This window comes from Podarcis erhardii (genome assembly GCF_964252035.2).
Source record: "Podarcis erhardii genome assembly, chromosome: 16".
In the NCBI taxonomy this organism is placed as follows: Eukaryota; Metazoa; Chordata; class Lepidosauria; order Squamata; family Lacertidae; genus Podarcis; species Podarcis erhardii.
In genome coordinates, this window is record NC_138514.1 from 33768853 (window position 1) to 33796416 (window position 27564).

Consider the following 27564-nt stretch of genomic DNA (forward strand, 5'->3'; position numbering starts at 1 on the left):
CACTCTGGAGCGAAAAATTGGGGAAAAAATAAATCTTCACTCAGCTGTAAGTCTCACTCATAACACTGGGAGAGTCATCCCCCCTGCTGCACAGATAATATCTCTTCCAAGCAGCAGGCAATACGTAAGATCCCTCTTGGCCCATGACCCTGGGCAGCCACTGCCAGTCAGAGCAGACAACATTGAGCTATAGGGACCAGTGATCTGTGCAGAGGTGAAAAGGCTGCTGGGCCCCACAGGTAGCACATAACAACGTAGCCTCTTATGAGGAAGATGGAGCCCCTGGCTCTGCAGACAGAAGCTCCTAGATTCAATCTGTGGTACCTCCAGTAAAAAAGGATCAGATAGCAGGCCATAAGGTAGTGATGAACCCCCTCTGCCTAAAACCTCAGAGAGCTGCTGCTAGTCAGAGTAGACAGTGTTGGGCCTGATGGACAAATGGTGCCATGTTCCCACAATGGGATAACCCCACAAATTCTGCCCAGAGTCATAGTGACATCTGGATCAAATCCTCACAGCAAACCATACAAAATGAAGCTCTTTTACTGAGGCAAATCACTGAGTCCTTTGAGCTTGACGCTCTCTACTCTGATCACCATCAGCTCTCCAGGGTGTCATGCAGAAGGTCTCTCTCAGCACAGCCGTTTGAGATATCTTCATCAGAAATGCCAGGAATTGAGCCAAGGGTTTTTAGAAGCACGCACCAGCCATGTGCTCCCCCGTCCGAGAAGTGATCAGACAGCTTCTTTAGAAGCCAAGCTTACAACACAGTGAGGAATATGTGAATCAGAGCTTAGCTTAAATATTTATTGGTTCGTTGTTCAGAAACTCATTACAATGTGTATGTGTTACCTCTCTCTCTCTCTCTCTCTCTCTCTCTCACGTGTTTTAGAGCTGCAACTTTCAATCTCTTTGAATCAAATAAAAGTATCCTCAAATTAATCAGCCAGCAGGTCTTTTAATTAAGTTTATTTTTTTTAAACATATGTACTTATAAATACTGCAGGGGGGAAATGCTACCTTAGAAACATGAGTCTCACCTGTTTTGGACATAAGGGAAAGATGTCTTCTGAAGTGACATCAACCTAAAACCAAAGGAAGTGTGCTTTTCTCTTTTGACTTTTCTCTCTCCTAGGGTGCAATTTCATGCAGACCTCAGTTGTCCCACTAGACTCAGTAGGAGCCTTTTGACTCAGAATGCAGCTTCTTGGATCCTTGCTTTAACACTGACAAACCTGGGATCATCACTTCCTGTTATGTCCAAACCAGGAAACTATGGTTAGAGTGACTGTTATTTAAGTTTGTTTGTTTGTTTGTTTTGTTTTCTGTTCTGTTCTGTTCGTATTAGATTTTTAAATGTTTTATTTACATGTGATTTTAGTGATGGTATTTTGGTGATGCTGTACTGTCACCATATTTTTATTCATTACGTTTTGATTTTGAACCGCTTTAGGAAGCCCTTTGGTTTTGAACAGCAACATATGTTGAAATATAATATGGTGAATAGCTTCAGAAGAAGACAAGGCAGGAAGCCATGGTTTGAAGCTGGCTTCATATCCTGGCTTGTTCCAAAGCCACTGTTCTCCAGTTCAGATATTAACCAAACTCTGGCTAATAGAAGACAATCTGTTTTGTTTGCTCTTGCTGCAAAGGGATGTGTACACACCCGGAAGGCTTGTTCATATCTCTGTGTATTAAGCCAAGATATGATTGCCTGAACCAGTCTGTACACACAGAGACACACAATATCATTATAGGCTAGGCGCTGTGGTTGATTTATTTTTGACCATGTTTTACTGTAAGCCACTCTGATCTTATTAGGGAGGAACAGTAAGACAGAAAAAATTAAAATGAATGTAGATTTGTCCCTACCTGGAGGCTTATCATCTAAAATTAAATTAATGTGCATCACATCAGTTGTGAAAAACGAAAAGGTTCATGGTATTAACCTTCCATTTTTTATTTTAAAAAAACATTTCTAGTCTTTCTAATCTATACTCTGAATGCATATGAACAGATAAGCTCAGAGGGGTGGCTGAATAAATTTTCCTGCTGCTGGAAGGAAAGATTTCAGTATCCTGAATCCCTTCCCTACTAATGATTAAGCAAAATCAATCAGTACAAGACACTAGACACAAATCTGATTTGCACAGTATATTACCAGTTGCAGAAATCACCTTTCATTGCAAAATTTTGTTTTTTTAGGGTATTATGCTGAGAACCCTGTAAATATCCCAATTAACAACAACTTCCCTTTCCCTTGGCTAAAACGTTTAACGGTTAACACATAGGGAAGTGTGCCAAAAGTTAATTTACTATCTCACAAAAATCAAAGCCATAAAAACAAGCCCAAGCTGCAAAAACTGCTACACTAACTTTCAACTTCAGCAGCTACCCTGGAAGAATATTTATGGTTTAAATGAAATGGAACAGAATTTGATTAAAAATGGCAAGTGTGTGCAACTTGGTGTGACACTTCAAAATTCCCTTTGTAATTTTAGGCCAGGGAGAAACATAATTAAAGTCATCTGCCTTCCAACATGAATGTTATTTACGGGGGGGGGGGGATAATATATATTTTTGGTTAGTGTTTCCTCGATATCTTGGCTCATTAAGTTAATTTAAATGGAGCCACTGGAGCTTCACAGTAAACGCTTGCTGTCTTCTCCCTTGAATCAAAGTTAATAACATTTGACTATTTTTAACCAGGGCTATTTTTCATGGCTTTGCCAAATAGTTTTGACAGAAAAACCAGCAGGAGATAGTTCCTGACTTGATTTAAATCAGGGATGAGGAACCTGTGGTCCTCCAGATATTGCTGAACTCCAACTCCCATCAGCGCTAGCCAACACAGCCAATGATCAGGAATGATGGGAACTATAGTCCAGACACTACTGAAAGACCACAGGTTTCCTCATCCTTGATTTAACTTGTGCCAGTGAGCTCTGGCATTTTCACTAAAATGGTAAAAAGAAGCCACAGCAGATCCTGATTCCCAAAGTCCCAAAGTTTCCTAAAATTCAGCCAGAAACAACTGATCCAGACCTCCCCAAACCCATTTTGACAGGCAGGTAGAGCTTCCCACCTGATGTCACCATGACACCAGGTGAAGCGTTTTCTTTTACCTGCAGGTTTCAGATCAAACCACATGAGCAAACAAAGCCTTTCTTTGTGGGTCTTGCTACAAGTGCCAATCAGCTGACCAATGCTTACTTGGAGGCCCTGCTTTGGGCAGAGACTGGCTACGCTATAGAGTTCCCAGAAACTCTGCAATGCAGCTGATCCATACAGGGGCTTGTTGTATGTGATGCCGGGCACAGTGCAGACCAATGAGCACTGACAGCGAGCCTCACTTGCCAAGGAGCAAAGCTTTTAATGCTCCCAACTTTTCCTTTGCAGCCAAATTTTTGGCCGCGACACACCTGGCATCAAATACAACCTTTCACCTTATACCACCACCTTTGACCCAGCATCACAAGTCGGTGTACAAATACAGAAAAGGGATTAAATTATCAAATCTTAGTAAGAATCTCCAGCCATGAAAGTCATAATGCAGAAATGACCCGCACAATGTTTCACCATTACAGTGATTTATGGAAGCGACTATCTGCAAGGGCTCAGGGTACATGGAGAGCATCTTAAAGAGGCACCAAAATATCTCTCCTAATGGTGATCATGGTTGTGCTCATGTATATATACATCTACATTTTATACAACATTTACAGATTTTTATTCTTCCCGGCAGAAGACAACCTAGCAAACACTGTGAACCAATCCTCTTGCAGTTGGGGGAGAAAGACCCATGTCCAGAAGGATTCATGCTGTCTCTTGCCACCCAGGTGCCTACTAACTGGAAGGCTGAGAGCTCAACCAGCTTGGCTCCAAGCCCTGCTGCTGCTCTCTAGGAGAAGCCTTTTTATGTTAACACTCAAGCCATCCACTGCCTTTGGGCCAACGTCCTGTCCATACCCCCCAAGCTATAATCTCCAGGCATCCCGGCTTGTTTTGGTTTTCTGTCACTGCTCAATTTGCCTTGTGCCTCTTGTAATGTGACATTTTTTAATGACCTTCACAACCACAAGGGAAATCAGCGGAGGTATAATAGATAAGCACAGCAAGGATGGGGGTGGGGGGAGACTCTGCCTCGTCACTCCTCTTTGCAGCCTTAAGCCTCTCGTGACCTTAGATAAGAAACTCTCGCAGCAGCTTTTTTGGGGGGGGGACTAGCAGCAGTTGCTTAGCAACCAGCTTATGCCATTCACAAAACAGGCCATGATAAATATCTGGGGGTCATTTTTTAGCTCTTCCCCAGTTTTTGCTTTAAAAAAGGACACCAGACCAAGGGCAGTCAACTTCTGCATTTTCAGGGGTCGTTCTGTTCCCCAGGTAATGACTTGGAGAGAGGGACAGGATATATTGTCACAGAAGCTGAGCACCCTGCCGACAGATGAGCTATATCATGAAGCTGGAACCACATCATTGTCAGACCATTGGCCAGATTTGGCCAGTATGGTAGTCAAACTGGTGTCCTCAGATCCTCTCCATCACAGCCAGCATGGACAATGGTCAGGGATGATGGGAGTTGTAGTCTAACAAGAGCTGGAGGGCACTTCATTGGCTACCCTAACTGGCAACAGCTCTCCAGCGTTTCAGAGAGGGAGCCTTGCCCAGTTCTGCCTGGAGATACCATCTCAGTACTATCATGAGACAGTAATCTAATGAAAGGTTGATGAACTAAGGATACTTGAAGAATATCTTCATGAATTGTGATACACACTGACTTCATCTGTCCTAACCAGTGCTGCTCAGAGTCATCTGTCGATTGAAACCTAGTTAGCCACTCCTTGAATGTTCTTTATTAGTCATTCCATTTCTTGCTTACCTTTCACCACAAGGTCCCAGGGCAGGTAACAGCAATTTAAAGAACACAATATCAAAGTCATTGTACAGCTCTAAACGCAGATCAAAATACAGTGAAATACACTGACAGAAAATATATTCCTAAATGTATATTCTGAGGGAATATGCATTTAAATATGAACTTTCATGAAAATCCTTAGGAAAATTTGCAGATTAATGCAAAAATGTGATGGAATGGCTTTCTGGTAAACTTGTGGAAAGGTGGCACAGAGTTGTATACAACATTAGTCTTGTTCAGAGTAGACCGCTGAAATTAATGGGTATGTCTAACACTAGTCCACTGAGTTCACCAGGTCCACTCTAAATAGAAATTACATCAAATATAACCCCGATAGGTGGGGTTGGCTAGTCTGCTGTGAAAGACACAGTCAACGGTACTGAAGCTGAGAGTAAACCTTTTCGGCATTCTTGATGCAAACTCGAATAGGCTCATATAGAGGTCAAACAGCTATTTCAAGGGGTTGAGAGCCTGTCCTTCATTTGCTCATCTCTCACATGGGCAAACTGCAAAAACTGAACTGATTCTAAATTAAAAACAGATCAATTCCCAAAAAATGGGCATAGAAAAGATGAGAACCTAAGAATGTGAGCCAGCCACCTAGGAATTATTTGTTTCCTCATTTCCTTGGCCTCATAAATTCCAAAACAAATCGCTCTGTTTCACAGCACTTACAATTCTTGCTGAAACAGCCAGCACAGACTGTAAATCCCACGGCAAATACAGATATTTCAGAAAGCTATAAAAGTGCTCCTGGCTTTTACCAGCAGTACCTCCCAAAGTGCCTCCAACAGCGCAAACCCAAAATAATCAGTTTTCCAATGTTCCCTTCTAAAATAAAAATGGAAGGCTCTAGCCTTCTTCTAACAAGACAATTAAGCATCAATATTGTGGGCCTGGGAAGCTAAAAATGTCAGCATGTGTGAACAAGAAAACTTGGAAGTCTCAAGTGACTGTATTAAAATTAAGGGATGGGGTAAAAGAATCATAATTGGAATTATTCAGTATCTACCAAGAAGCTCCACAGGATGACAGAGATAGGCTGACACATTGCTTGCTTGCCCTGTGTCTCTTTGGGAGAAGAAAAGGCTAAGGAGCAAACCCTACTTAAATCCCGAGTGGAGTCCCTAAGAAGGTTGGATGGCGCCTTGTACGCCTCTTTCCAGCAACTCCTGCAGCCAAGCTGGTGCCAAATGTCTTGCTCCGACTTCCTTTGAACCACACCAGCAAGGCCAAAAGGGGGGTATTGTTGTCTGAGAAGCCCAGAACCTCCATACACACTGCCCAGTCTTGCGCCCTGAGGAGGTCACTTTGGTGCAGCTAAGGCAGCAGTTTGACTTCACCCTCAGAGGCACACTCCATTGTCTCTCGAGACAGACAGATGCCAACAATGTATATGCCCTGTGTGAAGGAGATCTATGAAGCCCAGTGTTTTGAGTCAAGCTGAACATATCTACTGGAGGGAGGGAGATCTACACATGATGACTCCTCTTTAATGAAGCACCATACTAAGAGGAAGTGTAGAAGAAAAAAACATAAAGATGCTCAGCTATTCCAAATATTGTTTTCTTCTACGGTCACTGGACTGGCAACAATCAGCCAGTGGGAAGCTGGGAATATCCCTTTCCAAAATACCAAGACATCTGCCAATCATTATGATGAGCCTATGTGGTGTGGCAGAAGATAGAACATCAGACTAGAACTAGGGAGGCCCAAGTTCAAATCACCCACAGCCATGAAACTTGCTGGGAGATCCTGAGCCAGTTACACACACTCTCTCTCTCTCTCTCTCTCTCTCTCTCTCTCTCGCCTCCCTTACAGGGTTGTTGCGAGAATACCAAGGGGGTGAAGAATCAGGTACACTTCCTTGAACTCCTTGGTGGAAAGGCAGGATATAAATAAATAATATAAATAAGGTGACAATATGTGCCAGTATGAAAGCAAGTTGCCTCAAATCTTCCTACATTCTTGGATGTCATAAGACAGGGGTAGGGAACCTGCGCGCTTCCAGATGTTGTTGGACTACAACTCCCATCACCACTGGCCATGCTGGCTGCAGCTGATGGGAACCAGAGCCCCAACGACATCCAGAGGGCTGCCAATTCCTCATCCCTATCCTAGGGCAACACATGACACCCCATTAAGTCAACACAGAAGTTATCAACCCAGACCAGGGGTCATAGGCTTGGGGTCCCATTTCCTACAATGATTGACTGGACGCCTCTGAGAAATCGATTTCCCCAACGCAACTGAACATACCATTTTGAGAATTAGCAAGCCTATGATGGGGAACCTGTGACCCTTTAGATGTTGTTGGACTATAGCTCCCAGCAACCATAGTCAGCATGGCCAATGACTAAGTATGATGAGAGCTGGAGTCCAGCAGCCTCTGTAAGGCTACAGGTTTCCACTCAACTGGTCGAGGCAACTGTAGAGGGCTGGCCACAGTAACTAAGCTGGTGTGCAAGAAAAAAGGATGTGTTTCTTGAACAATGCCCAAGGAGAAGCTGCAGTGGCACAATGTCAGTAAAATCAGGGCAGAGTCTACAAAAGATAACAGGAAGTAAGGCAATTCCTTGAGAACAAGTGTTACTTACAGTGTGTGACTCCAGCAAGGGTCTGATAAAAAGTCGGGGTGTCACTGTCGTCCGTAAGCGTGACATACACTCCCCCTGAGAGCAGCCAGCGGGAAAACGTGAAGGCCTCTTTATTTTGCCACAGCCAGGTTTTGAATTTCTCAAAGTTTACCTTTTCACCCTGTAAAAAATAAAAAAGGAGAGGGGAGGAGGATGAGTTGAGCAAAGCAGTTTGTATTTGCTAATGAACTCAGTTGTTTACTGCTGTTGGTACACTGTAGTACGTTTCCGAGCACAATTCAAAGTGTTGGTGCTGACCTTTAAAGCCCTAAACGGCCTCGGTCCAGTATACCTGAAGGAGCGTCTCCACCCCCATCATTCTGCCCGGACGCTGAGGTCCAGCGCCGAGGGCCTTCTGGTGGTTCCCTCATTGCGAGAAGCTAAGCTACAGGGAACCAGGCAGAGGGCCTTCTCGGTAGTGGCGCCCGCCCTGTGGAACGCCCTTCCAGCAGATGTCAAAGCGATAAACAACTACCTGACATTCAGAAGACATCTTAAGGCAGCCCTGTTTAGGGAAGTTTTTAACGTGTGATATTTTACTGTATTTTTGGTTTTTATGGAAGCCGCCCAGAGGGGCTGGGGAGGCCCAGCCAGATGGGCGGGGTATAAATAATAAATTATTATTATTATTATTATTATTATAGTATAGCCTACAGGGAAAGAAGTCCTTAGTTCAGACCCAACAGATGGCCATAAGCAACTCTTTCTCAGCTGCTACCTACCTTGCAGGGCTGTTGTAGTGAGAACTGAGATATAAGTTAGGTGAAGGCACCTGCATACTCAAGAGTGTGACATACAGGAAGTGAGTTGCTGGGAAAGTCAGGTGGTTGTCTACTTAGAGCCAAACTACATGTTATGTTCACACTTTTAATAAAATGGTTAAAATTGGCCACTTTTAAAGAAAAAATGGATGTGGAGTCCCGATCCTGACTGTACCCCCCCCCCAATCTGAACCAGGACACCAGAACAGTTGCCTACTGAACCATGAGTCCAAATTCTAAAAAAAATGTTAAGCTGGCCCTTAGCTTGCTTCCTGGCAGCGCAGCAGCAGCAAGGGAGGAGCAAAACAATTTCCACAACATGCACTAGCACACTGGGTGTTCATCTTTAAACCGTAGTTTATTTCAGCTATGGTTTAAAGTGATGTACGAACCAGGAAATTTCCTTCTCTCAAAATAATTTAGCGGTAGACAGCTGCAAACACAGAATCACCCACACAAGCAGCAAACGCCTATTTTTCTTTGGTAAAAGGTACCAAAATATCACGACCAATCTGCATTGAATGGATGCCATTCAAAAGCCCACCGAATCCTGTTATAAACAAAGAGGGGTTAAATTTACCAAATGGCCCAAGGATTCAGCTCTTAGCATTTCCAGTTTTCCCCACTCTCAGCTAGCTAGTCCCACAGGCTGCCCCAATGCCCATGACATCACAGCAGCTAAGCCAATGGCAACTAGAGAGGCGTTAAGGAGGCAACTGCAAGCCAGAAGACGAGGAAGATGATGTGAGGGAAATGAAAGGCAACAAACCCGCTATACTAACTACCAGGCCCTTCAGCTACTTGTATTATAATATTAAAAATAATTTTCTCAAGCACTCCGCTTGGTGTGTGGAGTGGGAGAAATCCGCTAGGGCCTCTCTCATTAATATAGAGAGCAGCTTTGGCGGCTGTTCTCCTCCCTCCCCACCAGTTCATTATAATGCATGTGCGGCAGCAAACTACCTGATTAAAAAAACAGGAACAAAACAAAACACAAAAAAGAACCCTCACAGCTACTTCTCCAACACATCAGGTAGCTTGCTTTTCAAACACAAGGCCTGCTACTACATTCAAAGCAACAAAAAGATCAGAGATTACAGTTAAGAAGGGCTGCGTTTTGTTTTGTTTTAACCCTTTGCCACAAAAAGGTCAGATACTGCCTCAAACATGCTTATCAGTAGCACACAGCTTGGTAAGAAGCAATATAGCCCACATGTGGCTCTCTCCAATGTGATTATCATGACAAAGTCTTTCGGGCACTTTTCTGCAGAAATAATTTTACTATTAAGAAGTATGTATTTTCCCAGGGGGTTGGGGAGAGGAGGGGATGCATAATGATAGAGGAAATATTTCATTTCACAGATGTTGGATGGATCTTAATAAGTTATCCTCCCAACTTAATGGAATGGCAGGGAATCTTTTCACGGCCAATCTTTAAAAAAGAGGTTCAGCAAGCAGGTTTTATGTTGCTTTGAGGGGGTTACAAGCATTAAATTATTGTGTGTGAAGTGGGTGCACTAAGACGTGACAGCCCTCTTCAGGCGCAGAAGGGAACAGCTATGTGCAAGAAAGAACTTAGCCCTGCAATAGGCAAGCGGCATGAAGCCTCTGGATTGGGCAGGCTTGGTATCAATACCCAATGCCAAGCCTCTTGCCCTTGCCTGGCTGACAGGTTCCCAGTTCCAGCACCCCAAGTCAAACACCATGCCAACTCCAGGCCTAGAGCCAACCACGACCTGGCCCCATCAGCCACATGTAGGACGCAGTCCTAAGCACTGGGGAGGGCCTCCAAGGACCCAAAATGTTTTATATACATTTCCTGGCTACAGTTCTTACAACAAGGTAGCTAGCCTTTTTTTGCCATTACCTCCTAGCTAACCTCCAGAGGCCACATGCCACAGCAAGCGTGGACAAATAAGTGTGGCCACTCACATTTCTGCACATCAGATGCAGCACATACCGCACCACTGGAGAAAAAGAAAGGTGATTTTGGCTCTCCATTACCTCCTTCCTGCTAGAGCAGAGAGAACTTCACGAAATCGGGCTGGACCATAGTCATTTGAATGCAAGTATCTCTGTCTCACCCTTTTCTTTCCATGTATTACCATCTACTAATCAGCATGGAATGCTTCACATGTAACTCCAAGGAGAATTCTCAGCCTAGCAGGGAGAAAGGAGCGAACAAACAGCCCCTCACACTTGCTCAACCACATGTTGCCCAAAAAAAAAAAAAAAAAAAAAAAATTTGAAGATTTTTTTTTTAAAAATCTGCCATCGCACATGACATCATTTGAGAAAAGGAGGAAAAATACAAATGTTTGCCATAGGTGGCTCTGGGCTGGGCTGGAAAGAGAAACAAACCTCTTTTTTTGCAGGAAATAATAACCACACCCCCTCAAGCAGCCTTGAAGATGCAACCATGTCTGTTCCCATTTGAAGAAACAAACCCCAACTGCAAGAGCAATAAAATGTCAAAGCCCTCCAGTGTGTGGCAGGTTGCATGTCCTCCTGAGATTAACAGGCTACCAAAATCCAGCAGAGAAGGTTACTGCTGTCTATTTTCATTTCAAAAGGAAGATTCACAGAGGACATTGCTGTAGGACAGAAGGCAAGCCTGCATATTTTAAGAGAGACCCCTTTGCCTTGTGCACAATCTTCACAGAAGCTGAACTGAGCCAAAACGTTGAGCCTCCATTTCATTGAACAGGGGCTGCTACCGATTCTGTACTGAAGCAACCCAAATTTCTCTGCGTTTAATTGGGCAGCCAGAATTATGCAAAGTTGAACTGTTTGCCCATAGCACAGTTGAGATCTGGTACGGAGGGGAAGACTGGCAGGCACAGGCGAGATGTGGTGGTCAGCAACTGATTACAGGTAGGGCGTTAACATGTTTGCTATACAAAAGCTGGATTCCCATTCTTATTTTTGCAAGCAACTATAAACTAATTTGGAGGGTGAAGTGTGTTTACAGTCTCATCTTTTGCTCATCTTTTGTAGTGGGGTGGGGACTGAGTTGGATCGGCCCCTTTATACATTTTAGGAGTGACTGCTTTAGATTTTTTTTATCGTTTTTGAAACTTGTTTCTAAATGTTTGCTTCTGTAAGACACTCTAAGTCACTTTTGTGAAAAAAGTGGTGAATACAATTAATAATATTAATACCACCACATAAGAGGAGTTTGCTGGATCAGGCCAAAGGGTGCTATTTTGGACAGCGTGGTCTTGTATGCTAACAGAATTCCTTTTGGACTGGGCTCACTTGATGGGTTTCCAACGAGGATGGGTGGTAACTTTCCCCTGCAGGCTTTGGCTTGGTCACACTTGGACTTTCTGGAGTTTGCTCCTTCCTCTGCAAACCAGGGCCAGCAGGGCTCTAACCCACAGAATGAGAATTTACTTTAAACTTATCAAGCACAGGAGATGAAAAGTCTCTTGTATATCCTCCGCTCCTCTGCAGTTCCAACAAAGTCTGCTCACTACCCACAAAACAAAAGGAAGAAGCAGCCACACCTGAATTTAAAAGGTACAGGGCTCATTTCTGGGCTGCTACCATGCAACCCGGCCAGCAGCCACCTCATCTACAGTGTGCCAGCTCACATTGCTTTCAGCATAATGACCTAGACCAGAGATCGGCAAGGTTTACCTCGCCTGGGCCGCCGAAATTGCTCCATGGGCCAGATCACATCTGCGCATGTGCAGATGCGGTTTCTGGTGCCACGGAAGCAAGTCCCTGTTCCACGCTGTGTCGGTTTAGCGCAGCATGTGGGAACTCGCCAAGCAGGCGGCTCAGTTTGGGGGAGGCTCATGGACCATTTAAACAACCACCGTGGGCTGCTTGTGAAATATTGATAAACCTGCCCACTAGGTGCAGAACTGTGCAAGACTGCCAAAGATCAATGGAAGGAAAACACTGGGTAGAAGCCAGGGCACCGAAGCCAACTATGGAGCATTAGTTCAATGGTAGAGCATCTGCTTCACATGCAGAAGGTTTCAGGTTCAATCCCCGGCTTCTCCAAGTAGGACTGGGAATGTCCCCCAAGAGAGCTGCTTTCAGTACTGAGCTAGCTAGGCCCATGGTCTGACTCAGTATAAGGCAGCTTCCTAGAGTTTTCGTAATTATTTCCAAGCCTTTCACCACACACACACACACACACACACACACACACAACCAACCAACCAACCAAACACGAAAGCTAGCTGCTGAATCCCAAACTAGGGAGTGGACCCCAGTGTGGTGTAGTGGTTAAGAGCGGTAGACTCGTAATCTGGTGAACCGGGTTCGCTTCTCTGCTCCTCCACATGCAGCTGCTGGGTGACCTTGGGCCAGTCACACTTCTCTGAAGTCTCTCAGTCCCACTCACCTCACAGAGTGTTTGTTGTGGGGGAGGAAGGGAAAGGAGAATATTAGCCGCTTTGAGACTCCTTCGGGTAGTGATAAAGTGGGATATCAAATCCAAACTCTTCTTCTTCAGAGGCTTGCTTAAGAGTTTGCCATTTGTTATCAGAAACATGCCTGCATGAATTGAGTAGCTTGTGAACTCTTGATGGGCTTGCAAACCTACCAGCCATGCACACCAAACCTTTGGTAAATAAGTGCTCTCTGACTGAACTTTGAATTAACGGAACTTGGACATTACCCTTTATTGACTTGCTTAACCGTACTATTTTCAAAGATATTTCTTTGCTGAACATTTAACCTCTCAGCAGAGCTGAAGTTCAAATATTCCCATCTTTGCTTTGTCAGAAATTAATCTACCTTGCCTATGCGTTATGTGCTGAACTCTTGCCAGCCCTTTGCAAGAGGAAAGGCTGATGCAAAAGACAACTGGCTTTTTTCTAGCTTCGTCAACATGGCTGGTGGAAGTCCTGGAGAGTGAGCAGAACAGGGGTATCAGGCGCAGAGTGAGATTCTCAGCTTTGTTATTCTTAGTATCCATAGTACTGTCAGAGTATCTAGCTCTCAGGGTTACAAAGTCATGCTTGAAAAAGATTAATATTATTTATTTATTTGATTTGATTTCTTTCCTGCCCTTTTCCATAAGCTCCCAGGGTGGGTTACAACAATTTAAAATTCAATACTAAAATAGCTTAAAACAAATTAGAATCACAAGACTAGGGTGGGTCCTGAAAATGCATGTCTTGGGTGTCAGGGGACATGGTAAAGAGGTGCGCCTTCAGTATAGGAGGGAAACTATATAATGAAGGTGCCAGACACACCTCTGTGGGGAGGGAATTCTACAACCTAGCAAGTGCTACAGAGGATGCCCCCCCCCCAAGGGCACCACCACCCAAACTTCCAAGGGTGGTGGAACTGCCAAAGGTGGACCCTCTGCTTATCTTAACCCCTGAGAGGGTCTGAAGAGCAATTCTTTGTGAAGACTCAGAACTCAGACAAAGTGCTGCACAGTCGTACCTTGGGAGTTGAACAGAATCCACAGCTTCTGATTGGCTGCAGGAGCTTCCAATCGGAAGCCCTGTCAGACGTTCGGCTTCCAAAAATAGTTTGCAAACTGAAACAGTCACTTCCAGGTTTGTGGCGTTCGGGAGTTAAACATTCGAGAACTAAGCTATTCAAAAACTAAGGTACAACTGTGTAAGATTTCCATTGGATGGAGTGGGAATCAGTCTTTTCATACTGCCCCTTGGCGTCCAGGGGAATCAATGCACAAATGACAATCACAGCATGAATGGAGCAGTTATTTTAGTATGCCATCTGCAATACGTTGAGCTGTAAGTGTAAGCGTTTCTCTCAAAATGCCTGCTCATTTCAGTGGCTAAGGCAAACAAGGATACAAAAATAAATAAATCCAACCCTACCCAGCCAGCAGGGTGGCATTAAATGCTCCTCAAAAAGCATCTCCTAACAGCTTATCAGTCTGTTGTTTTGCTTTCCAAGGGAAAGCACTGCTGATCAACTTTGAAACGAGGCATCTGATTAGATTTATGCTACCCAGGACACAACGGGCAGGTATATGACATTCTCATTCTCATTTACACAAACGCTTGCAGCAGACTCTCTGCTACTGCTTCTAGTGGAAAGAATTTTAATGAGCTGTAGCCCGTATGCCTGAGGACAGGCATCAGAAGTGTGAAAGACAACACTGGAAAGGAGCTGGGGGTTTTTAATGCTGTTTTGGAGAGGTGCTTCTGAGTCCTTCGTGCTCCCATCAAGGAAGACTAGGAGTCTGGGGAGGGGTGGATCTCTCCCCCTCGAAGGATGATGGGCGCTTTCCACATTTTGAGAGAAAGAGAACAAGAGATGGGACTTTGGGAGGTGGGATACAAATGATACAGTGCAGAAGACCCAGCCTTGGCCACATTCACACCCTGCATTTCTTAAGGCTCCTGAGAGTTGTGAGAAGTCCCCAATCCCCCTCATTTATCCTAAATAGAACCCAATAAGGCAGACATGTATGTAAAAAAAAAAGATCCCACTGAGATCCCAAGATGAAATTTTGCAGGTAGTGCCTAGAAATGTTTAATAATCAATACATTTTTTGGAATTTTTAAATCATATTATTATTTTTAATCACTTTTAAAATTTTTGGAATTTAAATTTAAAATTTAAAGTAAGTCTATCATGTGATGTGTCATATTAAAGCCAGTGAAGTTCTGAAGAGATTGGTGTTGTTGTTAGTTTTGAAGTATCTAACTTCTGGGCTGAGCTATTAAGGTTTTTGTGTAGTCCAGCAAGGCCAAAATTGTAAATTTCAAACCCTCATAACTCACAAACGGGATGAGATAAAAAAAATAATATTTTAGATTTAAACTTAGTTTTGATCATTCAACAAGTGTACAAAATATTAAGAAAATTGGATGACGTGAGATAAAAAGGTTGGATCACTTGATATGGAATGACACAGTTTATGAGGTCACTGAAGCAGGAGAAAAGGCAATGCTTGAAAGCAGGAATAGGGAACTGTTGACACTCTGGATGAAGTTGGACTGCAACTCCCATCAGCCCCAGCTAGCATGGCCAGTGATCTGGGGTGATGGGGGCTGTTGTCCAGCGACACCTTGAAGGCCACAAGTTCCCCACCCCTGGGTTTAAAGCAGCAACCTGGTGCCCTGCAGATGGTTTGGGCTACAACTCCCAGAACCCCTCCAGCCAGCAAAGAGATGGCTGGCTTGAAGAACCAGACGCATGACTGCCTCCCTGCAATAGCCAGAGCTAGCTTATTCATTTCAGCAACCTCAGGTGCAACCTGACACCTGCATAGCACCTTGCAGAGACTAATCCTATCAAGTCTGCAATCTCCTACTACAAGGGTGTGGAATTGGATCTGGTCAGTAGACCTGATCCTGATTCTGCAAATAACTGCAGGCTACTTCCGACAGGAGGTCAGGGCTCCACACCTTCACCCTCATCCTCAGGTTATCCAGTAAAAGGAGATAAGGAACTGCAGGAAATACCTCCGAGAAGCATTTCTTGAGGCTTTCCGGGACCTTCCCATCGACCACATGAAGCATCCTTTCCATCTCTTCACGGACGACATAGCTCCCGGATTCATTTGAAAACAGGCTGAAAATGTCTAAGCAAAAAACCAACAACAGAATAATTAAACATTCAAGTCACACCAGTGCAACAGAGCTGGCAATACCAATTAACTTGCACAGCTTTCTGAACAGGGCTGATTTTTTACTTTTATGCACTCATAAAAAGGGCTTTGCTAATCAGTTATGTTATTGGGATCAACAAGGATGCCAGTTTAAATTGGAGCTGATAATATTTATATACAAAACATGAAATTACATCTACAGGAACAGTACCTGGAGCCTATAATGATTCTAATATTTTAATTTGTTACTGTTACTTACCTTTGTATTTTTTATACTAAAGGTTTTATACCTCTACACACACACACACACACACACACACACACCATTTACAGCTGAATGCAAATATAATATTCCTTTTTTTTAAATAAATATTTATTAAGGTTTTTAAATATAAATGCACACATAATAAACAATCTTACTTCTTTTACAACAATTTCAACACTTCTTTGGACTCCCTCACGTCTCCCGCTCCCATTTACATCGTTAAAATTTTTTTCCAAACAAATTATCAACTTGTTTACAATCTCATGTCCACTCATTCAAATATAATCTAGCACTTCTTCCAAAAAATTTTTATATTTTCTTTAGTCTCACTTATCATCAAATTTAAATCTAGTTTAGTGGTGGCCAATTTTTTATAATCTAGCATCCTTCTTAACATTCAACCAAATTACAATGTTTTTGTAGATACATCTTAAATTTCTCCCAGTCTTCCTCCATCTTCTCTTCTCCCAGATCACGGATTCTGCCGGTCATCTCGGCCAGTTGCATATAGTCCATCAGCTGCATCTGCCACTCTTCCAGTGTGGGTAGATCTTGAGTTTTCCAGTTTTTTGCAATAAGAATCCTTGCTGCCGTTGTTGCATACATAAAAAATGTTCGATCCTTCTTTAACACCTTCTGGCCGACAATACCCAGAAGGAAGGCCTCTGGTTTCTTTGTGAAGGTATACTTAAATACCTTTTTCAGCTCATTATATATCATTTCCCAGAAGGCCTTCACCTTAGGGCATGTCCACCAGAGGTGAAAGAATGTTCCTTCATTTTCTCTGCATTTCCAACATTTATTATCAGACGAATGGTATATTTTGGCAAGTTTAACTGGGGTCATGTACCATCTATATATCATTTTCATTACATTTTCCTTCAGAGCATTACATGCGGTGAAGTTCAGCCCAGTGGTCCACAACCTTTCCCAGTCCTCAAACATAATGTTATGCCCAATGTCCTGTGCCCATTTTATCATAGCCGATTTAACCATTTCGTCTTGTGTATTCCATAAATATAATATTCCAACTGAAATATTTTGATTCTTCTGCAGAGAGTGGGAGATGCTAAGTGCAAAGTCTCAAGTTTCTTTCATAGAATGCCTCTGCCTCACTCTAATGGTCTAACCATCCTGACTGAACATTAGATTCCCATTTAAAGTGAATGGAGGGAAATGCAACCTGATACAGTGGAACCTCTACTTATGATCATAATCCATTCCGGAGGCCCGTCCGCTGGGCGAAACTGGACACTAGTAGAGGCGCCGTTGTGCACGTGCGCATTCGGCGGCAGAGCACTTCTGCGCATGCACAGACGGCAGCAGCCACTTGTGCACACGCGCAGATGGAAGACGCTTCCGCGCATGCACGAATTGAGGCAAACCTGGTGTTTACTTCCAGGTTTGCCATGGTCGCAACTTGGAACGTTTGCAAGAAAGGGCGGATGTAAGTCGAGGTTCCACTGTATGTCCAAGGTTATGGATTGTGGGGGAAGGTGTCTAATTCACACCCCACCCCAAATATTAGGTTTATATCCTGCCTTTCTTGCAAGGAGCTCAAGTGCACAGTGAACCTCCCCAAAAAACAGACAGTGCCGCTACTTACATTTCGCTTTTTCTTCATCTCTGCCCCTCGTTAGCAGGACTAAGCCTACTATCAGATTGTTGAAATGTAGTCCTTTGGACGTGCCACCGAAAGAGCAATATATGACCTGAAAGTTACAGAAAGAAAGTGAGAAAACTTTACTCTTTATGCTTTCATGCAGACAAGATTCTAATCCTTTCGCTTGGCCACCGTAGCACAAAACTCCCAAACTAAATGCTTTCTTGAATCTGTCTATCTAGACTGGAATCTTGTTTCCAGCTGTAGTCAGCCAGAAGTTCTTAGTTTCTCACAAGCAGGACCTGGAAGCAATTGCCTCTCCATTTCAACCCAGAGTCTGGAATGAAGGAATATTTCTTCATTTAGAATATGTTATACCATGCCACCCCATCTAAAGTCTTCAGACAATAAAACTAAAAACAAAACAATAAAAAGTAATTCAACTGCTAACAACAGTCTTTCATAAAAACAGCAGCAGGGCAAACATTGGAACTGAAAAGTAATGAACACCTCCAAAGAGGTAATAGGTGCATTAAAAGCCTGGACATGTAAGGCGATCTCGACCTGGCATCACAGGCTTTAAACCTAATAACACTTACCTGGGCATAAAAGTAGACAAAGATTGCAGTGTGAAACTCAAACCTGCCTGTACAAAGTGGTCCCATAGACAAACATGCACAACTAAACTCAACTAACAAAAATCAAAAGCCTTTGCAAGAAGGGAATCTCCAAGTCACCCACACCCCATATATTATCCTGGGCTTCTAGCCACTGCCAGAAGTCAACATTTACGCCAAGCCCCATCAACAGAGCTGACCGGCACAACCATCAGCCCCTAGCCCAAAGCCAAACAACACATGGTTTCAATAGGTGGTTTAGAGCCACACATATATTATTCTCCCAACTGTGCATCTTAGGTTGAGTAGGAACAGGACTTTAATATGCGGGCGGCTGGCAGGACTATGACACAGGAAGAACTCTCCAGTGGCTGCTAGTTAACATTTCCCACTGTAAGTAACTGGATTGCAAGTGATTTAAGTCCCTGGTATGAATATTGCATCTGATATGAACTCACTTATCAGCCTTTGGCTGCCTCCTTCCTCCCCTCATCTGTAATGTGGGTGGCAAAGCTGAATGCCAAGGCAGGTAAAGTGGTTCTGAGCAATGTTAAGCACTAATATTACGAGTGAAAACTTCCCATCCACTCTAAAAACAAGTGTTAAAGCCTTGCTTATCTATTTATAGCCAGCGCAGGGAACCTTTGCCCCTCCAGATGTTGCTGAGCTACAACTCCCTTCAGCTTCAGCAAGCATGGCTGCATTATCAGCACTGAAGTGACCTCCCCAGGGCACAAGCCCAGGCAGCGTGCATGGAGGTCCTGGGCTGCCCAGACAATGTCCCTGCTCTCGGCCTTGCTGATGTGTTCCAAAGTAAAGCAGAGCCATACATTGGGCATCTGTTTAGTTGCAGGAGTTGCTGGAAGGAGGCATTTAAGGCACCATCCAGCCATCTTAGGGACTCTACTCCAAATTTGTGTAAAGTTTACTCCTTAGACTTTTCTTCTCCCAAATATGTCTTGCAAGCAGTGGAGGTTTAGGATCAGTGTTTTCCATTTCCTAGATGGGCTACCTGCCCCTCACTTCCCTATAAAGTGGTACCTCGGGTTACAGATGCTTCAGGTTACAGATGCTTCAGATTACAGACTCTGCTAACCCAGAAATAGTACCTCGGGTTAAGAACTTTGCTTCAGGATGAGAACAGAAATCACGTGGCAGCAGCAGGAGGCCCCATTAGCTAAAGTGGTACCTCAGGTTAAGAACAATTTCAGGTTAAGAGTGGACCTCCAGAACGAATTAAGTTCTTAACCCGAGATACCATGTGCAGAAACCGCCTTCTTAACTGTTAGACTCAGTATTGTTCTCATCCACTCAATCCGCCAGAGCCTGTCTTCACATACAAGGGAAGTCCCTAACTCACTGAGGGTTTGAGACTTATTGGCTCCCCTCACCTAGTTTAGTTGGCCAACCAAAGCTGTTCCCAGGATGTGACTGTTGTCACATGCTGACAGCTTCTAGGAGCCACGAGTGAGAGCTAAGCACAGGATGGGGAACAAACTACCCCAGAAGGAGCACAACGTGTCCCTCAAAAGAGAGGGCCAAAGGTTCCCCACCACTAATTGATAGGAAACACAAGGAAGCTGGCCAGTTTCTATTTTCTGGGGTGGGGCACCCTGTGGTCCTCCAGATGTTGTTGACTACAACTCCCATCATCCCTGACCATTGGCTATGCTGGCTAAGGCTGATGTGAGTTTTGAGTTCAATGACATCAGGAGGACCACAGCTGACCTACACAATGCCTGTCACTGCGTCAGCTACTCTGGGAGGGAATGAACATTCATACTTAAATCACCAGTGGCAGGGCCATTCTGTCACCTCCCTCTCAAGCCTCACGGGCCTACAAACCTGTTCCAACACATTTGTCCTCATACACGCACAGTATATCATATTACTTATTAGCTACCCTTCAGGTTGCAGCACTAGGTGATTATTTATAGGTCCGATAGTCATGTGATAAGTCATCATAGGACAAATCTCCCCCTGCTTCTAAAATAACTCAGCCTGTCTTGCTTCTCCAAGAACCAAAGGTGGAGCATTTTCAAGGTGCATAAATATCAGGCACTCCTAGTGCCTGGGGTTTTATTAACAACTGATTTAAAAAGGTTTCTCCCTAAACAATTGATGCCAGCTCTCCTAAGGTTTGGACACTGGCACATAGAAAGCCACAACCTCTCATTCTAGCCCAGGCAATCATATCACAAGCACTCTCCTCCAGTTTTCTAGAGGTAAACTGGAGGTGACTAGGCAGAGCAGGTTTAATAAACTGAAAGGGAGTGGGGCTCTCCTCCTCCTGTCAGGTTGTCTGTCTGTCACTAATCATCAACGCTGGCATGCTTGGGCATGTGCACTATTAACAGGCTAATAATGTTCACTGACTTTATTTGCAAGGCCAACTTAAAGACTTCAGTACCATTCCAAAGGAGTCACATGTACAGAAGCCTCCCCATACCTGTAGTGGCTACTAGTTCCAAACAAGCACTAAAGGAACTTGGAGGCAGAGAGTGACTTTTCAGTTTTTGTCCTGCTCTAGGCTCCCAAGCAAGGAGAGTTCCATGGAAAGTGGCATGCACACACCCTTCCAAGCAGGATCCTTTTTTACTGCCAGAGACAAAGGCTGTAATTGCTGCTCCTATTAGTTCCCTATCTTGTTGCTGTTGACAACTGAATTCCCCTGCTCTGTGCCCTCCAGCCTGCAAGCCCCAGCTAGTGGCAGGCATTATGAGGTCTCTGGATTGCTCAGGTTTGGTGTAAATCGGGGCTGGAGAACCTGGGACTCTCCAGATCTTGCTGGGACTCGAACCTCCTTTAGCCCCAGCCAGCATGGCCAATAAACAGGGACCATGTTTAAACCAGAACCTTACTTCTTAAGAGACATTGGATCAAAGAGATTACTTTTCTGGGCATGTCTCTTCTGAAGGCAGGTAACTCTACAAAATTGGGGATGAATAAATGAGAGTGAATAAATGAGCCAAGTTTGTTGCCATCCAGATTCTCATCGCTGGTGTTTCTTTTCTGAAGCTTCCATTCCGAGAAGGCTGAAGGTCTTAAAAAATGTTCAGCCCCCGAGTACGCTGGAAATTTCATCCGTGGAAGATAAGAAACAAAAACACAGCAGGTTGCAGCCATTTTGTCCACTCACATTACCTGGCTATTAAACAAGGTTGACTTTCTGAAAACACAGCAGGGCCTCAAATGGAAGAAAGGGCCTGTTTTGAGCAAGGAAGCTCAGCCCTGAGAGTGTATTTCAGGTCCTTTTATTGTAAAGCAGTACCTGGTTCTCAGAAAACACTGCAAGGAGCCAAGGGACTATTTTCCTGGGCTCGGTAAATGCTCAGCTTCAAAACAGCTTCTGCCACCTTCAGAGAGAGGCCCACTGCATAGCTTTAAGCAGATATGATTCAAGTCTGGCTTCATGTGCCAGCTCCTTAGATTCCAGTTCTGTTAAAAATCACATTTTTGCATGCTTCAAATATGCTAAAGTTGTTTAAACCCACTAACACACTATACAGCTCTAGTAGACAGACACCTCCAAGTTCTAGTGCAGTGGTTAGGCTGCTGGACAGTGTTTGAGGGAAACTCAGGTTGAAATCCCCACTCAGCTGCAAAGCACACAGATTGGCCTTATGCCATCCTTAATCTAACCTCCCTCACAGAGCTGTTGTGAAGATAAAACTAGGTTTGGGGTGGGAAGGAGCCACTGATGCGCTTCTCAGAGAAATTAATATACATGTAATAGTATTAAACTGCTTTGTGCAGAGCCAGGTTATCTAACTCAAGACAGTCTGCTTCCAACTGCAAAAGTCTATCCAAGTTATCCCTCCAACAATGCTAACTCAAGGATTTTAGCCGCCCTAAGCCCAGCTTCGGCTGGGGAGGGCGGGATATAAATAATAATAATAATAATAATAATAATAATAATAATAATTTTCTAGGAATCTGTCCCATGTAAAAAAAAAAACCCTTGAGAGATCATTTCTCACAAGCAAAACAACTGCACACGCCCCATGAGGCAAACCTGGAACACAAGAATGATGATGAACAAGCAGCTTTGGCAACAACGACAAAGCAAAAGTTAACTTGAGGGCAAACTTACCTGAAGAGTGGCAACAACACAGCGGACATAGGAATAGGACAGCAACATAAAATGTATGGGACATTCCAGGCTACCACACTGACTCACAATGACCACACAAACATTAAGGGATGATCAGGTGCCAGAAATATAATTCTCCTTAGTGCCAGTTGTGGCGAGATACCCTCACTCCCTGCTGCTCTACAAGGACTAAGATGCAAGAGATTTCCACGAGTTTCAAGACAAAACACCAGCAGGGACAGATGCTTTGATTCAGTAACCAGGCAGCATAGAGCTTCAGCTTTGATTGCCCTCTCCAGTGCTTGCCATAGGCCAGTCTCACTTTTTCAAAAACAGGACCATTCAACAGTTGTCAAATGGCCTCCTTACCTCTCCACTGTGTAAGTTCTCAGGGGCACCAGAGAGTCTCCAGAAAGTATTTCCACACAACAGCAACCTAATGCACTTTACACATTTCAAGACATGTCCCAAAATCTCTGCATGGGTGCAAAGCGGGGAGCAAGTCCCAGGCTTGCAGCATTCTCCCCATGTCTTGTCATGATCCCTGATGAGGGAGAAATACAGACTGCCCACTTCCCTATGGACCCTCCTTACTTGAGGATGTAGGTTTACCATCTTCCTCAGAGCACAAGCCCCTGCTAACACCCCCTCCACTACAGAGCACAGAGATCAGTGCCTACAGAATCACAAAAGGGCCCCCAAAGTCAACACAGCCATCTTCTCAAGGAGCAGTGTTTGAAACTCCCATTGTTCTAGGCACATTTTGTGACAGGGAAGTTCATCAGCGTGAGCAGTTTCTGAGCTCTGGGAGAAGTACTGCGCCAAAGATTTCAGATTAAAACTGCAGAGTGAAAGAAAAGAAGGACCTTTTTCTGCCTCCCCACTTCCAGCTACTCTCTGAAGACTAGAGAAGAGACCCTCTTAAGAATATCAGAAGGGTGGGGCAGGGGAAGAACTAGGGCACGTGAAAAATGAGTATTTTAGTTGCAGTTCATTCATTTTCAGCTTTGTATTGTTGTTATAAAAAAGTGTGCCTAGACATTCCATTGTTGAGCCCATAACCTAGGTTTAAGGCGCCATTTAGCTACTAGCTTTCATATTTCAGTTTCTAACACTGTCAAGGAGGTAGAGCCAACTCCCTTGCTCAGCATAGATAAGCGCTCATGTGATACCAGCTCTCTACTGAGACAACATCTTTTATAGCTCAGCCAACTGGGAGCTGTCCAGGGTCCTGAACTGCTCAGAGAGGCCTGCTTTGCCTTAAATTCGCCTGTCTGGAAGGGGCTTTGTGGTCCTTCCACTTTCCCTGCAAGCTGTAGCAGAACAGTAGAGTTCTCCTCCCTCCCACTGCTCAAAACACAGAATGTAAAGCATGAGCTGTCAGTTGTTGACATGCTGTCAGTTTCAACCAGAACCCTGACACATCAGGAGGCACTGATCCAGCTTTGTATTAACCATTTGGCTGGCACAAAAAGCAGGGATTGTGTGCAAGTGCTCAAAGTGAGCTGGTGGAGGAGGGATGGAGTGCTTTGTCCTTTCTGTAGTCCAGCCTTTCTCAACCTGTGGGTCCCCAGATGTTGTTGAACTACAACTCCCATCACCCCTAGCTAGCAAAGCCAGAGCTCAGGGATGATGGGAGTTGTAGTCCAACAACATCTGGGGACCCACAGGTTGAGAACCGCTGCTTTAGTCCCAAAAGAGAAACCAAGTACAGTGGTGCCTCGCAAGATGAAATTAATCCGTTCCGTGAGGCTCTTCGTATAGGGGTTTTTTCGTCTTGCGAAGCAAGCCCATTGACAGCTTAGCGGATTAGCGCTATTAGCGGTTTAGCGGCTTTTAGTGGATCAGCTGATAAGCGGCTTATCAGCGGATCAGCTGATAAGCGGCTTAGGGCTTAGGAAAGGGGGGGGGAGGGAAAAAACCCCGCAGGAACTCGCAAGACATTTTCGTCTTGCGAAGCAAGCCCATAGGGAAATTCGTTTTGCGAAGCACCTCCAAAACGGAAAACCCTTTCGTCTAGCGGGTTTTCCGTCTTGCGAGGCGTTCGTCTTGCGGGGCACCACTGTAGTCTGCAAGAGGATGGAAGCTTCCCACCTCTACACCAGCATTTCTGCCAGTCCACAGTGGTCTAATAAAACTCTGCAGGCTAGTGACCCTATTGTGCACCAGCTCCCTATTTCTTGTTTCACAAAAGCCTGAATACCAGCAGTGACTTGTGTGGCACAGTACTACAGTATTGGTCTGTTGTGGTAAATAGGTTGTGTTTATTTTTCAGTTCTGTCTTATTTTGATGTCAACAAACACAGTTGCTTTTATGCACTGTTCTTTAACTGTTCTATTGTTGGTGCTTACATTTGTAGCTCTATTTTGTAAGCCACCTTAGTGTAGCCAGATGGAGGAACACAGACCTCATGATCAGAAGAAGTGGACAGTTCAAGCAGGGACACTAGCAGGACAACCCAGAACCCTTCAGGTCCTGGGAGTCACAAGACACTGAACCTCCAATTCCGCACCACAGCTGCTATAAGTGACCAGGTGTGCAGTTCTCTTAAAATCACCAAACCATCCTTTAGGTAAGACTACAAGACTGCCCTGCCTGCCCTAAGTAATTGCCAATGTTAAGATTCAAACCAAGTTACACATGATTTACATAAAACATTAAATTCTCCGGACCCACAGTCCAAATTCTGCTCTCAAAGCTGCAGGTACAAATCTCACCTTTAGATGCAACGATATTTACCTCACAGCCCTTTCTGTTGACAATACACTGAAAATACACTTGCTGTGTGAGGTGTGGAGAGCAGCCTGCTTTCAAGATGAAGAGTGTGGATGTTACACTTCTAAAACTGATGGAGCAGATTACTCTTCAGAATGCCCAGCTCCCTCCATGATATCTATTAAGATTTATCTGTGCCAGAGAAGGAGGGAAAAGGCTGACTCCTTCTAAACAAATCTGCTTGCGCTGCAATTAAAAGTGGTTGCCATATTTACGGGAAAGAAGGAAAAGAAGCAACTGACTGTGGAGCCGAAGCACCTCCTCGAGCGGTAATTACCCAGCTGTGTGCCAAGACACCCCTGTGTGCTGCGAGGAGTTAAATTACCGACAGCTTCTGGCAGCCCTAAGTTCCCAGCCGCACAGGAGGCTGTCCGCTACGTCTCCACCCAACGCCCTGCTCATCTTCCATCCTTCCGATCAGCTATTCTGACATGTTTCTACATCAATCGTGACTGGATCATTCAATCACTGTCAAGGTGCTGGCCAGGCAGAATGCCCTGCCCTGAAAAGGAGGCTGCCCGTTGAATCTCTTTGTGAGCTGCTGTTCTGGCTTGGCCTCTGTCCAACAACCTCCTGCAAGGTTGGAAAAAATCCTATGCGTTAACCCCATCAGGTGCAGGAAAATTATTCAGTCACTCCTGGTGAGGCAGCATCCCTAAGACAGTGACTCATGCAAGGTGACAAACTGAAGCACAATCCAGGTAAGACAGAGGCACTGTTAGTGGGTGGGTTCCCTAGAAAGGATGGATGCCTGCTCTTGATGAGGTTACAATCCCTCTGAAGGAACAGGTACATAGCTTGGGCATACTTCCAAATTCACTGCTGTTTCTTGAGGCTCAGGTGGCCTCGGTGGCACAGAGTGCCTTCCATCAGCTTCTCTTGGGCAAACAGCTGTGCTCCTATCTGGACAGGGATAGTCTAATTTCTGTTGTCTATGTTCGGTAACTACTAGGCTTGATTACTGCAATGCACTATGCATGGGGCTGCCTCTAAAGCAGATTTAGAAAATTCAGCTGGTGCATAATATGGCAGCAAAGTTGCTCACCAGGGCAAGACGGTTTGAGCATATAACCTGGTTTTGACCTATAAAGCTTAAACAACACAAGACCGAAATACCTCAAGGACCACCTCTCCCAATATGAATTAACCAGGAACCTGCGATCTTCATTTGAGGCCCTTCTTCGTGTGCCCCCAGTATGAGAGCTCCAGAGAGGGGCAATATGAGAATAGGCTTTTTCTGTGGTGGCTCCTGAAGGGACTGTTCCATTGTCTCCCAAGATAGATGCCAACCAAACCCTATCTGTGGAATGCTCTCCTCAGGGAGGCTCGCCTGGAGTCTTAGTAAATACCTTTAGACATCAAGTGAAAACATTCCTCTATAGCCAGGCCTTTCAGTGCTTAAATAATCTATGGCCTTTTAAACAGGGGGTATTGTCATTCTTTGCTATCACATTGTGCATTTCTATGTTTTTATACTCAAAACCGCTGTGATCCTCAAATGAAGGGCTGTTTATCAGTTTAATAAATGAATAAGCAAGGTGCTCATCTGAGGGCAGGTAGGGCAGGTATTCACCTATACTCTAAAAATAAAAGCATATTTTGGTGCAGAAGTGAAGTATACCTTCTAGCTGAACTCAGAAATAAATAAATGTATTCCTATCAACAGATATTTGGGAAAATGATGCCTTTAAAATGATGGGGTAAACCAGTGGTGCAGTGGAACAGGGATGAAGAGGAGCTTCTTATTTCATAACAGGGATGACATCAACATCTCCCAGAGAGCTATCTGACAATTTTCTGCATCCCAAATAAATAAGTTTCTTGGGAGATAAACTCCCAAGAAAGAGGTGGGTTATATTAGCCAAGAGTTAAACCGCCAACTGGAAAGAAAATCCCTTCATTATAACCAACCAACCAAAGCAGAACAAAATAGCAATCAAGCAATTGAGTCCACCAAAACTCTTCATCAGGCTGGATGTTAAGCAAAAAATTAAAAGGGTGGGGTGAAAAAAGTTGGCATTGGTCAAAAATTAATCTGCATTATATAACAAGGATGGGGAACCTGTGGCCCTCCAGATGTTGAATTCCAAACTCCTATTAGCCCTGGCCAGTCTGGCCAGTGGTGAGGGGAGTTGAAGTCCAACAACATTTAAAGGTCACAGGTTCCACACTCCTCTTGTATAGTGTTAAGAATAGGTGTGGCTATGAGCGCTGTCACAAAGCACACCTACATTTCAAAGTTTACCACCACACCAGTGGGACAAACTGCAGCCAAGCTTGACTAAGGCTCAGATGAGGCTTGTACATATAAACATGCAACATCTGATGAGATCCACA

General features: G+C 44.3%; 1 protein-coding gene across 5 annotated transcripts in view; it reads right to left on the minus strand.

The window, feature by feature from the left end:
• Positions 1-27564, minus strand: part of USP32 (ubiquitin specific peptidase 32) — a 122346-nt gene that overhangs the window by 52138 nt on the left and 42644 nt on the right. For all 5 annotated transcript variants that reach the window (XM_081844044.1, XM_081844042.1, XM_081844041.1 and 2 more), the window contains exons 3-5: positions 17745-17850; positions 15728-15846; positions 7516-7675 (exon numbers count right to left, since the gene is read on the minus strand). In XM_081844044.1, coding sequence (XP_081700170.1) covers positions 7516-7675; positions 15728-15846; positions 17745-17850 — 385 coding nt within the window. The remainder of the gene's footprint in view (positions 1-7515; positions 7676-15727; positions 15847-17744; positions 17851-27564) is intronic.